We start from the raw sequence: 17,143 nt of genomic DNA, 5'->3' as shown, positions 1-17,143 counted from the left end.
ATCCATCTCCGAGGCCACGAGCGAGCGGCGGCCCCGCCCCGCCTGCAGCCCGGCCCCATCGAGCCGCTCGGCCAGCCGCTCGCCACCCCTGCCGGCTGCCGTTCCCCTGCGAGCGGGCGGGAGGACGTCCCCGCCCTGCGGATTGGCACCGGCGGGCGGTGTGAAGGGGTGTCTCCCTTCCCCATGCCGTATATCGGCCCAGACATAGAGCCTCAAGGTTTCTTTGCGCGGAGGTCTGAGGTGCTGGCTCTCGGGGCCGTGTAGCTGGTAACGGCCGCCGCCCCGTCGGGAACGGGCAGGAGCCAGAGCAGCAAGAAGGCGGAACGGAGCTTTACTTCATGTCTTCCTTGAAAACGCTTACCGGTGCTGGGCTCGCCTCCGGAGGGGTGGCAGCAAAGGGCTCCGCGGGGCCGTGGTGGGGCCCTCCTGACCTGTGGGAACCAGGAGTCACTGCTGGTCACAACGGCGGCAAGCCACCACTGGGCTGCTTAAAAGTATAGTGAACCCAGCCTTTTGATAGGAGCAAGTGTATGTAAGGGACATTTTATAATACCAAGTAGTGATAGAACAAGGAGGGATGGCTTTAAACTGAAATAAGGTAGATTTAGATTAGATATTAAGAAGTCGTTCCCTGTGAGGGTTGTGAGGCACTGGAACAGGTTGCCCAGAGAAGCTGTGGATGTCCCAACCCTGGAAGTGTCCAAGGCCAGGCTGGATGTGGCCCTGAGCAACCTGGTCTGGTGGAAGGTGTCTCTGCCTGCAGCAAGGGAGTTTGAACTAGATGAGTTTTAAGGTCCCTTGCAACCCAAACTGTTCTATGATTCTATAATTTTGCTTGTTTCCTCAGAAGCATGGGTCATCTGCTGCAGCTGGGTCATTCTGCCTTGACACCTGGGGAGCCGCCCCTGCTGTGCCATCTACATTGATCATGTTTAATGAGAGAATGGGTAGAATAGCTGTGAACAAAGAGCTTTCTTCGGCTAGATGATCCATTATCTAGCATTTATACAGCCTTTTCCAAAGCAGTGAGTTAAGGTCAAAAAAATAAACAGGAACAGAGAAGATGGAGAGCACAAACTGCAGAACTAGAGGTGGAGAAGTGGGATGGAACTTGAAACTAGTCTGTCAAAAAAAGGGAAGAAGGAAAAACCAAAGTGAGCAAGACCCTTGAGAAATGTCCTAAAATGCAGTGAGATGGTGGAACCTTTGTTTCATAGTTATCATTGTCTTTACTTGGTGATACAAAATCTCACAGGAATGGGAAGTAGTGGCAACTAGTTAAATTCTCAGTCTGCTTCACTACCAAGACACTTTTAATAGCATAAAAGTGACATACACATATACAATGTTTTATGTTTTAAAAGCTACATTTGTGAACAGGGAGAACAACTAAGACAACAGGGAAGACATTATCAGCCTCTTCTGTCTCACCTGATCAAAAGTGATCGAAAAGCTCTGGAGAGGGGAAATTCACCTTTGAAAGCTAGCGTAATAAAGCTCACCTTGGTTTGCTGTTCCTGCCAATTGCTGTCTCACAGCGAGTGGTAGTAGCTGGTGCTAGGGATGGCAAAACATCTGGAGATGTGCAGATTTTATATCTTTTTTTCCTTTAGTCTTCTTTGACAGTGGAAAGCATATGAAATCTCAACTGTGAATTTAAACCATCCCTCTGAGTGTAGCTTTACATCCTCCCTGTAATGCTTGTATTTCTTCCTTATTTTCTATGAGGCTGTTCAGACTGCATCTCAATGTGGCAACACAGCTAAATCTAACTTCTTAACGTTTTGATTCTAAGCATTTTGACAGAGGCAGGCAAATAGGAGAAGACTGCAGTTGAGTGCCAAGCTTCTCTTCCTCACAGGATGAGGCACTTAACGCTGTGGTTTCTGAGGCATATGGAGAAGAATGGGTTGACATTGTCAGAAGCCCAGAAGTTTGTATTTAACACTTAGAAATATTACAGGACTTACGTATTTTTAGCTCCGAAGTAATTTGCTTCCTATTGTAAAAGTTCACGTGATGATCTTGTGTCTTCTCTGAAACTATTACAATGATTTCTCTTCCCCCCTTTTTATTGTTCCTTTTTTTTACCATTAGAGTTGCAGTAATAACATGTAATAAAACTCTATGTATCTTGCAAATATCACATATTGCATATTTATTTTTCTTGCTGTGAATATTTTGGTTACATAAATTGCACTTTTATAGGCAAAACAAAATTATATATCTACTTCCCAGCAGCACTGTAATATTTTCATAGAACACCCTCTATTTTACAGACCTGCTAAATTGCACTTTAAAATTTGTATCTAGTTTCTACTCATATACACTCTACTTATGAGAATGTAGTGGCCGATTTGGATGCAATAGATCAGATCCCAAAAAGGAAATTTAACACTCTGTAGATCTCATAAATAGATCTCAACAAAGGAATTAAATCAGCTTATTTTAAAAAAAATATTCCTTCAGAAGGATTTGGATCAGATCTTTGATGAACAGTATGTCCATCTTAATGAACAAGACAAAGCAGCAGAAGAAACTGTATTAAAATATAAAGTGACAAAGTCGGTTTTGATGAATTATGTCCTTCTTAGGAGACAAATGTACTTTAAGTGTGCAGGACTAGACATAGCATAGGATGCATGAAAGCAGAATTTCACCCTGTTCCATTCAGTTAGACCAACAGTCTGTCTAACTCAGAATTGTGTCTCCACAATGACTTGTACTTGATGCCTGGGAAAAGGGTACTGGAAACAAGACACTACAGAGTAGTTGTTTCCATGGCATATCCTTGTAGTTTTTAGACATAAATGGTTTACAGCATCCTTATCTGGAAGTCCTTAATTCAGCCAATATATTTAATAGCTCTTGATGGACCGATGAACTTGGCTAATTCCTTCTGTGAACCAAGTTCTACTATAAGGTATTAGCTATATAGGATTTATTTAGGTAGAGTCTTGTGTCATAGATGAAGACGTTTTGGGTTTTTTGGGGTTTAGGCCACTGGTTAATAATCTTATAATTTGCAATAGTTGCTCCACTTCACCTTCTTTGCACCATTTTTAATGTGTCTTACAGTTGTCCTCAGCTGCCCTCGCAACCTAAGTCCCACTTTGCATGAAACCACTCGTGACAGAGAGAATGGTTCTAATTGCTGGATCCTCTTCACGGCCTTCCCCTCCTCCTGATCTAATTCTTGAAACCCTGAAATAAAAACCACAAATATTTTTGCAATGTAGTTTTTTATCAGCCATTACTTTCAATAGCTGTAGAAAATGAACTAGAATCAAGAGCTTTTTCTGCTTCCTACTGAACATTATTTGCAAATATTAGCTAGTACTAGGATTACAGGCTAGTAAAACAACTCATTTGGGGAACTTGTTATCACTTATTTCAGTCTCTTTACTCTGCTGATTTGTATTAGTAAAGAAAACACAAATCTTAATTGGCAATGGTATTTCCCAGACTGAAACTTACTAAATTGCTATAACTTAATTATTTTCAGTAGAGAAATTGTAATCATAATTTCTTTTAAAAAGACAATTTTAAAAAGCATTTGGAAGCCTATCCAAGCAAAACAAAATGTAAATAGAAAGTAAACCTTTCAGAAGTGCTCCGAATTACAGAATTACCATGAAACTGAGAAAAATCATATGCACAAGGGGACTGCACGTGTAACCTTCACACATGCTGGACAAGTAGAGAGTCATTTGAATATCATAGCTAGCAGAAATGCTTTTGTGAGCATCACCTGCTCTGTCTGGAGATGCAATCCAAAAAAAGCCCATAAAAACCCCAGGCCTTAACAGAGAGTTAATTGTGATATAATAATAATAATAATTATTAATAATGTGATTTTTAATCACATTATTAATAATTTAATAATGTGATTTTTTAATTAATGTGATAATGTGATTTTTACTTGTAGTGAATATTCCCAAAAAAGCAACTTCCTAAAGGTCAAATTAGGCAGTTTTCCCAGAGCAAGGCTGAAACGTTAGAACTGCACATAATTTGACCCTGCATGATCAGGAGAACACAGAACAGATTTTTATACTTGTGCTTTTGCACATTCCTGTATGAATAATCACAGTGATTCACTGAGATTCATTGCAACAGAAGGTACTATTCAAAGTGAACTGCAGTATTGCCCAATATAGTAATAGTTAACTGATCCCTTGCTGGGCATGTGTAATATTCCAGATAAGTCAGATATTCTCATAAGAAGAGCCAAAAGCAAAGGAACAAACATCCGATATTGATTCTTAACAGAATTGGCATGGGAGACATGCTGTATATATATAGGTTCTATAGAGCACACAGATGGATTAAATGGGAAGTTATTCTGCAGGGAAATACAGGAGAGAAGGTTTCTGGTTTTCACATCTTGTAACACTAACAAGTACCCATGGTCTTTTCAATGCAGAGGCTCTTAAACTGCACCAAAAATGCAGTGAGATGTTGCATTGACAGAGCTACTGATGCTGGGCTTTGACAGTGCCTTGTTTTCAGACAGTGAGGTTTCAAAATTTATTGTCCTTAAAGGTCAAGTTGGTTGGTTTGTTAGATGGCACACCAACTTGAAAAGGCATGTATAACCCAACATAGGTATTTTAATGCCCCTGTTCTTATGGTAAGGGCTAACATAATCTGTTTATCAGATTTTGTGAAATTTACATGGTCCTGAGCACGATTTGCCACGGTTTTTGTTTCTAGTACAAATTTTCAAAGCAGCAGAGTCAGTGAAAGATTTGGATACAATGTTTCTATTAGTTTTGGACCTGTTGGAGTCAGTCCTGAGGAAGTCCGCCAAGATGAGCAAAGGGCTGGAGCACCTCTCTTATGCAGACAGGCTGAGAGAGCTGAGCTGCTTCAGCCTGGAGAAGTCTCCAGAGGACCTTTGAGCAGCTTCCAGTACCTAAAGGGGCCTACAGGAAAGCTAGAGAGGGGCTTTTAAGAGGTAAGGATAGGACAAGGGGAAATGGCTTTAAACTGGAAAAGGGTAGATTTAGCTATGAGGAAATAATTCTTTACTGTGAGAGTGGTGAGGCACTGTCGTCATGGTTTAAGCCCTGTCGGCAAGTCAGCCACACAGTTTCTACTCCCCCCACCACCTCCCAGAGGGATGGGGAGGAGAATCGACAGAATGTAACTCCCATGGGTTGAGATAAGAACAGTCCAGTAACTAAGGTATAACACAAATCACTACTGCTACCACCAATAATAATAATGATAAGAGAAATAACAAAGGAAGAAAATACAATACCACCCGCCGAAACAAGCCCAATCGAGCAGAGAGTGCCCTTCCGGGTAACTCCCAGTTACATCCTGGGCATGACATGCTGTGGTATGGAATACCTCTTTGGCTAGTTTGGGTCAGGTGTCCTGTCCCTGCTTCCTTCCGGCTTCCCCTCCTCCCTAGCAGAGCATGAGACTCACAAAGTCCTTGGTCAGACCAAACATCAGTGTTATCAGCTCTGTTCCCAGGCCGAAAGTCAAAAACACAGCGCTGCACCAGCTAGTAAGAAGGAGAAAAAAATGACTGCTACTGCTAAACCCAGGACACTGTCACAGATTGCCCAGAGGATCTGTGGATGCCCCGTCCCTGGCAGCATTCAAGGCCAGGTTGGATGGGGCTTGGAGCAACCTGGTCTAGGGGAAGGTGTCCCTGCCTGTGGCCAGGGGTTGGAACTAGATGATGTTTAAGGTCCCTTCCAACCCAAACCATTCTATGATGCTATCAAAGATTCATCAAAAAATATCTATGATTCATCAAAGACACCCATATAATCCTTACAGTGGCTGACACAGCACTGTAGAGTTGCAAATCACCTTTCATACTTTCTTATGATCCATTAAGGTATTTTTTCAGGAGAATTTCCTACAATCTTTCAGCAGGAAAAGCAAGAAACTTTAAAAAAATAAGGTAATGGTTTCTTTGTGTATATATTACCAAACAGTCTGAATAAACCTTGTACGGAGGTACCCAGCATTTAGAAATAATGCTTTAGAATTGTTCCCATTTTTTTGTGTGTGCAGCACTGTCACCAGAATTTGATTGATTGATTGACTGACTGACTGATTTAGGAATGCAGTACTTTTCAGGTGTTTCCACTGTTGACTAACTTGATTATTATTGTTCATTGTTTCTAAATAAATCATTGCATGAGCTGTATACTGCTATCCCCCAGCTCTGCTGGACAGACCATTCTTTACTCTGCTAGAGAGAACATTCCTTATCCTGCTAGAAAGAAGGCAGCCAAATTACGTAATTTATCAAAGAATATTTTTAGTTATATCCCCTTTTGTCTGGAGACAATTAGGGAGTGCTTATTTATGTTTCTGCCAATAGAACTGTGGATGCTAGAATATCCAGCTGACTGGAAAGGCTGGTACCATTTTCAAGCAGCACACTGCTGCATCCAGAGAAGGACATCTGTCTATGCAAGTTTCCAATTCTCCTCCTAGTTCTCCTCTGCTCCTTGCATTATCTTGAAACAAGAACAGTAAGAGTAACATGTCACAATGATCATAGTTGTGATATAGTAGACTTCAACATCTATTGTCTTTTAAAAGCTATCTGAGGAGTCAACTGCTTGAAACAACTAAAGAGAATATATTTTTTTCAAAAGTCACAAAACAAGGAAAACACACAAAAAGGTAAAATATGAGTGTTTCTAAATAATCCTCTTATGAAAAGCCCTCTCAAAAGCTGGTAAACAGTGGTTAAAGATTGAACAAGTGTCTCAGAACAGAAATTGATTTTACCTGTCATACATTCAATTGCTTGCAGTTTCAAATGAACAGCTTAAAAATCCATGGTGCCATCACATGCTCAATGACTCTTCATGCCACTACTTTCATGAAATGACTCACTTGGATGAGCTCAATCCTCTGTTCTAAGCATGGATGATCTGGCACTTTTTTTGTTCTTATAGTTGCCACCTTTTTTAAGGCTTGGTTTTACCATGATGAGCTTCTGTGCTCTGCTGAAAGCCTCACTGGTTAAAGATACCTGCAATGGCTGCTAAACTGCAAACTAGTGACATACTGATTTGATTTAGCACAGGGATGACATCTTTGAATAAAAAATGAAATATCACTAAATTAAAAATAGTGGGATTATAAATGTTTGCAAGTTATAATGGCTGTTACTCAAATCAATGATTTATAACATGGTGAACATGAAAGTTGACACCTAAAGGAAAACCACTAAAGTAGATAAGATATTTAGAGCTGTGATTGATTTAGGTTCTCAGTTCTGTTGAAGAGTATAATAAGTCATATTAAAAGGTAGCAATACACATTTGTTCCAGCCAAGAAAGGAAATAGGTACAACTGAGAACACATAATAATGTTTCTATTACATGAGAAAGCACAGATTTTCTCATCATGACCAAACTATTATTTGGCTCCCAGGTGTGACTGTGTGGAGCCTGTGCAGTACAGGTGTAGCACAGAGGTTTGTATCCTGCTTTGCTGTTGTAGGAATCCTGCTGTCATCATTCTACTAACTCACAGAAGCACTATAAAGGAACAAGACTTTGTTATAAGAAAGCACAGAACAGCAGCAGAAAGATGAACAATTCATGCTTGACCAATCTGATAGCCTTCTATGAAGGAGGTCATCCTGCCCCTCTGCTCTCGTGAGACCTCACTTGGAGTATTGTGTGCAGTTCTGGTGTCCTCAACATAAAAAGGACATGGAAATGTTGGAACAAGTCCAGAGGAGGGCCACAAGGAGGATCAGGGGACTGGAGCACCTCCTGTATGGAGACAGGCTGAGAAAGTTGGGGCTGTTCAGCCTGGAGAAGAGAAGGCTGCGTGGAGACCTCATAGCAGCCTTCCAGTATCTGAAGGGGGCCTACAAGGATGCTGGGGATGGACTATTCATCAGGGACTGTAGTGACAGGACAAGGGGTAACGGGTTCAAACTTAAACAGGAGAAGTTTAGATTGGATATAAGGAAGAAATTCTTTACTGACAGGGTGGTGAGGCACTGGAATGGGTTGCCCAGGGAGGTTGCGAATGCTCCATCCTTGGCGGTGTTCAAGGCCAGGCTGGATGAGGCCTTGGGTGACATGGTTTAGTGTGGGGTGTCCCTGCCCATGGCAGGGGGGTTGGAACTAGATGATCTTAAGGTCCTTTCCAACCCTAACTATTCTATGATTCTATGATTCTATGACATGGCAGGATGGATTGATGAGGGGAGAGCAGTGGATCATCTCAACATCAGCAAGCCTTTTGACACTGTCTCCCATAACATCCTTGTAGGTTAAGCTTAGGAAATATGGGTTAAATAAATGGACAGTGAGGTGGATCAAAAAGTGGCTGCATGGCAAAGCTCAGAGGGTCATGATCAGTAGAGCAGAATCCAGTTGTAGGCCTGTAGCCAGTGGTGCTCTCCAAGGATCAGTACTGGATCTAGTCTTAGAATCAGAGAATCATAGAATAGTTAGGGTTGGAAAGGACCTTAAGATCATCTAGTTCCAACCCCCCTGCCATGGGCAGAGACACCCACACTAAACCATGTCACCCAAGGCTTCGTCCAACCTGGCCTTGAACACTGCCAGGGGTGGAGCATTCACAACTTCCCTGGGCAACTCATTCCAGTGCCTCACCACCCTCACAGTAAAGAATTTCTTCCTTATATCCAGTCTGAACTTCCCCTGTTTAAGTTTGAACCTGTTACCCCTTGTCCTGTCACTACAGTCCCTGATGAATAGTCCCTCCCCAGCATCCTTGTAGGCCCCCTTCAGATACTGGAAGGCTGCTATGAGGTCTCCATGCAGCCTTCTCTTCTCCAGGCTGAACAGCCCCAACTTTCTCAGCCTGTCTTCACATGGGAGGTGCTCCAGCCCCCTGATCCTCCTTGTGGCCCTCCTCTGGACTTGTTCCAACAGTTCCATGTCCTTTTTATGTTGAGGACACCAGAACTGCACACAATACTCCAAGTGAGGTCTCACAAGGGCAGAGTAGAGGGGCAGGTTCACCTCCTTCGACCTGCTGGTCATGCTCCTTTTGATGCAGCCCAGGATACTGTTGGCTTTCTGGCCTGCAAGTGCACACTGAAGCCGGGTCATGCTAAGTTTCTCATTGACCAACACCCCAAGCTGTCTTACTCAACTTGTTTATCAGTGACCTGGATGAAAGGCTAGATCGTACCCTCAGCAAGTTTGCTGATGATAAAAAGCTGGGCTTTTTTAAAAAAAAAAAACAAAACAGGCTGATATACCTGAAGGCTGTGCTGCCTTCCAGCGGGACCCTGATAGGCTGGAGAAATGGGCAGAGAGAAACCCAATGAGGTTCATTAAGGGCATTCATTAAGGGCACATGTAGGGTACTGCACCTGGGAGGAAGAACCCAAGTACCAATACAGGTTGGGGACTGACCTACTACAGAGCAGTTCAGTTGAGACCTGGGAATATTGGTAGATGATAAGTTGGCTATGAGCCAGCAGCCAATGGTATCCTGGGGTGCATCTGGAGGAGTGTGGCCAGCACGTCATGTAAGGTGATCCTCTCCCTCTACTCAGGCGTAGTGAGGCCACATCTGGAGTACTCTGTCCAGTGCTGGACTCCTCAGCACAAGACAGACAAGGAGCTACTGGAAAGGGTCCAGCAGAAGGCCACAAAGATGATCAGGGGTCTGGAGCATGTTTCTTATGAGGAGACAATGCGGAAGCAGGGCCTGTTTAGTTTAGAGAAGGGTGAGAGGGGATCTCATGAATGCATATAAGTATCTCAAAGGTGGGTGCTAAGAGGATGGTGCCAGACTGTCTTCACTGGTGCCCAACAACAGGACAAGGAGCAATGGCCGTAAACTAAAACACAAGAGGTTCCACCTCAACATGGGGAACAAGTTCTTTACGTTGAGGGTGACAGAGCACTGGAAGAGGGTACCCAGGGAGGTTGTGGAGTCTCCCTCTCTGGAGACATTCAAAACCCGCCTGGGTGTTTTCTGTGTAACCTGCTCTAGGAGCCCTGCCTTGGCAGGGGGGTTGGACAAGATGATCTCCAGAGGACCCTTCCAACCCTAACAATTCTCTGATTCTGTAAATTTTGACTGCTGAAGCAAGCTGTAAATAGGAATGCAGTTATTCTATGGACAGCATGACTTTTGCAGATTTTGCCTCTGCCCAGAACATCAAGTTCCTATTTAAGTCATCACATTTTTAGTCAAATTCTTCCTCTATGTTTTCTAAGTTTATCTTCTGACACACATTTTGCTGTTATTCCTACCAAATATTCTAGGCAATAGTCTTAATATCATAATAGTCCAAGAATATAAACAAGCCCCCATTTATGAGTTTCTCTCCTTACATACCTTGTTTCAGTGTACAAACAATCATAGATGGTTTTTTTTTCCATTTGTTATTTAAAAAAAAATATGACCACACTGATTATATTTTGAAAGTTAATGGTTTTAGTTGATCTAAGTCAGAACTCCGGGAGAGTAGCCACATCAAATGAGATCCTGGTAATTTGCCATGACTTCTCCATGTGCAGCTCCACATGCCTCCCATATGGCTGTTGCTATAGCTATGCCAAAATCAACCAGTAACCCTATAATTTTGCTTGTGGCCCTTTCTGGAAGAAATCTACATACATCTTGTATTGGGGTAGATAAAATGTGTTCTTGTTTAGCTCTCTGTAGTATTCCACCAACTACTGGTAGAACTTATTTATGTTAAAATGCTTAGGTAATGTACTTCATAATAAAAACAATAAAGTGAATATTGTTTAATGGATAACCTAGACCTAATTTTCCTTGGCTGTTTCTCTGGCTTTTATTGTCAGCTTTACCTGGGCTTAAAGTATGCCCAGTGGGATGTACTTGCCTTTTAAATTCAGTTTATAGCATTCTAAATGGCAACATGCTGATCTGGGCAAGTTTAGATTCTCAGTCCTTCTGGGCATTTCCAAAATCCCTTCACCCCTGCAACTTTTACTGTCTTTGGTTTTTTCTTGTTCCTTGCACTTTATTATGCTTCCCAGGCCTTGATCTAAATATGGATTCACAGAGTTATTCTGTCTGCATGCTCAAGAGCAGGCCATTAACTGCATGAAAATGATCCAGAATAAGCAGGATGCCGAAAACCTTCCGATGTAGCTTCACAAGTGATTTGTAATGTTTTTGTCTAGTTAAAGACTTGTGAAATTTTAATATGTAGTATTGACAGAGCTAGTAAATCATACCTGCACCATGGAAAAATTTGGAACCTCAAGACTTATTTATATTAAAATTGTAGAAAGTTGTCTGGAAGTTCCCTCCATCTAAACCAAACTGTTAAACTGCTCCTGTGTTTACTTGCTGACTATATAGAAATACTTTTCCTTTGAACTTTTATCTTCTAATTCCTTATGCATTTGTATTCATATGCATTCTCTTATATTTATGTTGTAACCTGCTTGGAGGCAGACAGTAACAGAATGAAGATGCTCTGCAATGGTAATTACTTCTGCTACCAGGGATATTCAGGAAAAGATCACCTGCAATCCAATTGTGCTTATAAAAGCTGGACTGTGATGCATCACAGAATGAGGATATTGCTGGATTACGTGTGCTGTACAGCATGGAACCAGATAAAGGCCATTTAGGATTTTATTCACTACTATTTCATTGGGAAGATTGAGAATATACTAAACCACTGACTCTACACCTTTCTTACTGGACTGGTGCCTGGGTCCACAGCCACCTGAAGAACTGCATCTGGCAAGACTAAGAAAGTGAAACAAGATATGGCCAGAAAGTTCAGTCTTTCAACTCCTTCCCTTGCAAAACTGTGACTGACTTGGCACCTTAATATTGACAGAAATCCTATGTTTCTTGGTCCTCAAATATAAATTCCACTGTAATTAATAAAAACAAAATGAACCAGCACTGCTCTTTTTTTTGCATTTGTAATGCAGACTCAGGAAGAACACAAACTTACAGCACAAGATCACAAGGGAGTTGCTCAACAGATTTGTTTCACTTTCCATATAAACTGCAGTTTGTTTGTTTTTTTTTTTTTTCCTCCAGTGTCCTACCATTTCACAGAAAACATTTGTACTCACAAGGAGAAAATAGAAATAAATACAGCTATGGGATATTTTCTGTAGAGTGCACTATAGTAAGTGCTTGCGTGTGTGATTTAATGTGTTATAGTGAAATGATGGTTCTGTTAGCAGAAACTCATCAGCTTACTTTTATAGTCGGTCTTCTATCTGTCTTTTGACTTTTTTGGTAAAGATTTTCTACACTAATCAGGAGCATTATTTGGAGATACTAAGTAATAAAGTTAGCTATGGTACACTGATGATTACACTGTTCAAAACTCCCTGCAGCTGGGCATACTAACTTGGTGAATCTGATCCCCTCTCTGATGCCTCTATGAGCTGTATAGCCAGGACAAGACCTGCCAGCACCACACTTCATGCATGCCACAGTTTTTGGGCCCTTATCTCATGCTCCTATGGGAGGTTACTTGAACTCCTGCAACTGGAGCACTAAGCTGCTCTGTCATTCCAGGACTCCATTGGCCAGATGCAACAGTTGAACCTGCCGCATGTATAACCCTGAATACCAGGTAATAAAAACAAGAGGAAAGTGAAAAGTCCACGTTACTTTATATAATAACTCTATTTATTTTAGATAAGTAAGTACCTATGCACACACAGATGCATGTGCATTAAAAACAGGGTTATTTTTACTTTTTCCGAAAAGATTTCACAGATACTGATCTTTCATTTTCTAGCACAGCATAGCTCACAGGCTACACAATATCCTGCAGAAATCCCTTTCATTATCTGTAACTGCCTCATAATGTTCTATTCATAATTTGCCTTGACATTAAAGAAAAAATGTTAATATTCTCAGTATCTCCTTTCCTTGCTCATGTTCCTCAGGAAGATCTGGCAACCCACAGAAGCCAGATGGTGGCTTGAACTTCACAACTGAATTGTCTAGCTGCTGCTAGAAAAAGGGATGATTTTGCTCCCTCTTAACTTACCCTGAAGGGCATGTACCTAGCTTTTTGCCTTTTTTTTTTTTTTTTTTTTTTGGCACTGGCACTGATTCTTGCCTGCTTTACACTGAACTCAGAGAATGGGCTTATTTGAGATAGCTTAAACTGAGGAGGACTAATGCTTTAAGAAAGAAGCAAGACCACCTTGAGGGCTAAGGGACATGGGGCCAGCTGCAGTAACACAACCAGCAGGGCTGGGGACTCACTAGCCTGGGCACATCCCATACTACATGGTGGAGGCAAAGTAGGCAGATCCAAACGTAGGGGCCAGATTGAACCAAGAGCCCAGACTGGCGGACAAGTTCATGGCTGTGAAACAAGTCCAAGGTGAAGCCAGGATGTCAGACTGCAGATCAGGACTAGGGCCAGTGATAGCAGCAAAGGAGGCACAAAGGAACAAGACAAGTCTAACATAAAACCAAAAAAGCAAAACTAGGGCAACACACACCTAGAGCATAGTTCAGACAAAAACTGAGGGCCCATGGCTGAGCTAAAATGGGCCTCCTGTGCTCTTGGGCAGGAAGTGTGGGTTGGAGGTCCCAGGTGAGGCTGATGAGAGCCACTAAGGCCAATCAGTGCATGCTGAGCCCTGCAATTACTCCTGATGAACTAAGTTTCTCCTCAGCGACACTCCATTAAACCATGAAGCTCCCATCCCTACATTGCCTAGGTGGTAGCAGCAGGTAAAGGACTGGTAAACATGTGCAAACTGCAACACCAGAACTGTTAAACCATTCAAATACTTTTAAAAGAATCAAAAAATAGCATTTGGCTACAGTACACCCTGGGGCAAGAACTAGGCCAGACCTGGTGGTCAGCTGTCCGTCCCTCAAAGCCTAGAGGGGCTGTGAAAGGTGAAAAGAGAGAGAAAAAGGGCAATCCCTTGAACCGATTTTTTTGGTTTTGTCCACCTGAACATCAGAGCCCCAACAGTGCATGCCCTTGACCCCCTTGGGACAAAAGACCTTCAACCAGAGAGCAGGGACCTATGGCTAAACTCAAGAAGCCGTAGGCACCACCAATCCCATCAGCAGGTGTGCTGGGATGCCTGGTCAAGGCTGAGCCATACTTGTTTGCTGCAGTTACATGGGAGCATGGCACACACATGGTGTCAATAGGTGAAAAGAGCTCAAGGGTTTCCTTTGAATACAAGTTTTTGATACAAGAATCAAGTTTTCACGGGGTCTTGTCTGACCTTCCTTGCAGGCTGGTGCTGCAGGGTATTTGGTACCTTCCCCAGCAGGTGTTTTACTTGTCAGCCCGGCTAGCATATAGCAGTGCCAACAACCACGATGAGGAGTGTGACCTCCTGCATTTGCCTTTCAGGGACAGATTTTCTGCAGAGAGCTTTCAGTCCTTCAGTTGCAGGGCCTGCAAGACGCAGTCCCCTCATTATTGTCAGCACCCTCCTCACACCATACAACCCCTCGCCCCATCTTCTCTCGCGTTTTCAGCATTAAAACACCACTTCAACCGCCCTCGCCTGCTCGGCCCCCCGGACCTGCCGCCGAGCTGACGGCCCTGGCTGAGAACCCTTCCGCCCCCTCCGCACCGCCTCGCAGGGATGAGGCCCCGAGATCAGACGTCATCGAGGACTGGGGTTGTCGCGCCCGCCCTCGCGGCCGCGCGCAGGGAGGGGCGGGTCAGCCATCTTGGGCTCGCTGGGCCGTGCCTGCGAGTGAGCGGGCGGGGGAGGTAGTGCCCGCCTTGCGGAAGTGTCCTCAGTCCCCGCCGCTGAGCCCCACCGCAGAGCGCCCAGGGCTGCCCGCCGTCCCCAGCAGCGCTGCTACCGAGGAGCATGGCAGGGCGGCTTCCGGCCTGTGTGGTGGACTGCGGCACGGGGTGAGCGACGGCCGGGCCGGCCGCTGACAGCTCGGTGCCGCCCGGGGCGGGGCTGGGTGGGTTCTGCTGCTGCAGATGGCGGCGGGGGTCGTGCTGCCTGTGATGGGGCCGAGCCAAGCCGGGCCGGGCAGATGCGCGCGAGTTGCCGCGATGCCGGTAGCGGGAGAGCCGGGTCGAGTTGTGGGGAGCAGCCGGGTGCTTTCTTTACCCCTCGTTTCTCCATCGGGTCTGCCGTAGGCGCCCGCGGGGAGTGGTGTCCCGGCGCGGCCCCGCTGCCTCGCCGTCAGTCAGCGCCCCCGGCAGTCGGCTCGCTCTGGGGCCGCGCTCCTCCCGCTCGCTCTCCGGGAGCCCTCGGGCTGGCCGGGGCCGCTTAGAGCAGCCGCTTGCGGCTCCGCGGCCGGTGCCCGCCGGGGAGCGGGGGACCCTGTACGACTGCCGGGGCCGGGGGTGGCGAGCGGCGACCGGGGTCGTTTGGCTGCCGTGAGCGGCTGCCTGCGAACTCCCGGAACGCCTCGCTTAGGGGAGTCACCGCTCGGTTGGGTGCTGTCTGCGGGCCTCTTCTGTATTGATTTATTAATCGTAATATGTGGATAATGTCATTTATTCTGTGGTACTTCTCTCTGTGGAAGACAAAAACCCCTCCCCCTCCACCGAGCAAGCGCATAGGAACTTCCTTAGTTTTGTCAAAGCCTCTTCCTGCTTTCGGGCTTTTATACCTTATAAGGCAGTTTTCAGTGTCAAACCTGAACCAGATCTGTTTTAGAAATTCTTCTTTTTATTTAGCAGCTACCAGATGATGAAGAGAATGTGGTGCCAGTGATATATAGCAGAAAAAGTGATTCGGGAGAAGGCCCTTGGGATTCAGGCTCTTTTCTGCCGTGGTATGGCTCCTAGAGGCTTTGGGCTAGGGAGCAAGCCCTCAGAAGTGTCTGTAAGGAAGCCGACCTGGAAGGGTTACATAGTACTGCTTGCAGGAGCTCACTCAGGAAATGAAAACCGCGCTGTGACCTGCCACTTGCGATATGATTTTAAAGCTGAAATGTTTCATTTTAGGAGTTATGCATCAGATTTTCATTGACAAGGAAAGTACCGGTATATTTTCAAGGTACTTCCTCTTTAGCTATCACTGATGGCATACTGGTTCTTTAAATAATTTTTATTTTGTTTTGTTTCACTTCTCATCCATCCTGCTAAAACTAATCAAATTTCTCAATGAATATAGGCACAGATATTTACAATACTCTTCTGGAAGGGCCTGTTTTTTGAAATCCATCTACTTGTTTTTTGAAATCACATGCTCACCTTCCTTTCAAGAGAATCTGTTTGGTGTAGGACATAAATAAATAGGTCTGTGAGAATAGCAGGTACATATGTGTGTGTAATGTATGCATGTTTAACAGCTGCATGAAGAAGCCATACCTGTAGTTAGAGCAAGACCTAAAACCTTGAATTTTGTGGGATGAAGGAAGGTTAGCAAGGCAGGAATGAGAGTGTGTAGCTGAGTGTAATAGAAGTATATGCAAGTTTAATGTGATGTGTATAAGCACTGTTTATCTTTCAGAACAAAAGATATGTAATGTACTCTGCCACATGCCACTAGAGGCTTTTTCCCATCCCACATGTTTGTGCATTGCAGGTACTCCCATTGAAGTCAGTAATTATGTATTTGTGGGTTTGCAAAGTACAGGTTGTGACCACTGGAGTAGAGAGATTCACTTAGAGCTTTCAGTAATGCCAAGAAGGAACAGCATGCTAGCATATAGCTGCATCAGAAGTGACTTTGTCTTTTTAATGTAAACAGTATACTGAGGGACAGCGTTAAAACAAATGTTCCCAGGGAAGATCTGCAAGCATTACATTAATCAACTTCAGTGCATGGGGCATAGCCTCATGCAGAATGTAAGTTCTTTGTTACATTACTTCGTAATTTTACATTACTTTACATTACTTTGTAATGATTCATAATATGATGTCAACCAAGTCTTGCTTCTGTTTTATTTATTTCCCCCTGTCTTCAAAGATCTCGCTAAGATACTCTGTTATTATGCACCTCTCTCTCTTTCTGTGTATATGTGTATATACACACACACATATATATATATATACACACTTAATGCAGCTGAACCTATTCTGCTCTTCAGGCTTTTCCTTTCTGATGTACTTCATAGTTGGAAGTTTTTCTTCACTGACGTTCTGCTTCAGGAAACTGGGGGCAAAGATTTTTGGTGTTGGAAAAATTACAGTGTTGGAATTCATTGATTACAGTAGACAAATATATGAAGTGGTGAGCTT

General features: G+C 43.8%; 1 protein-coding gene across 1 annotated transcript in view; it reads left to right on the top strand.

Moving 5' to 3' along the window:
• Positions 1–14,680: 14,680 nt before the first annotated feature.
• ACTR3 (actin related protein 3) overlaps positions 14,681–17,143 on the top strand; it is a 37,617-nt gene continuing 35,154 nt past the window's right edge. The window contains exon 1 of the mRNA XM_080620901.1: positions 14,681–14,851. Coding sequence (XP_080477027.1) covers positions 14,808–14,851 — 44 coding nt within the window. The 5' untranslated portion in view covers positions 14,681–14,807. The remainder of the gene's footprint in view (positions 14,852–17,143) is intronic.

Source organism: Psittacula echo, assembly GCF_963264785.1.
Source record: "Psittacula echo genome assembly, chromosome: 6".
Taxonomy (NCBI): domain Eukaryota; kingdom Metazoa; phylum Chordata; class Aves; order Psittaciformes; family Psittacidae; genus Psittacula; species Psittacula echo.
Note: the sequence above shows the minus strand (reverse complement) of the source record. Positions and strands in the feature narration are given on the sequence as shown.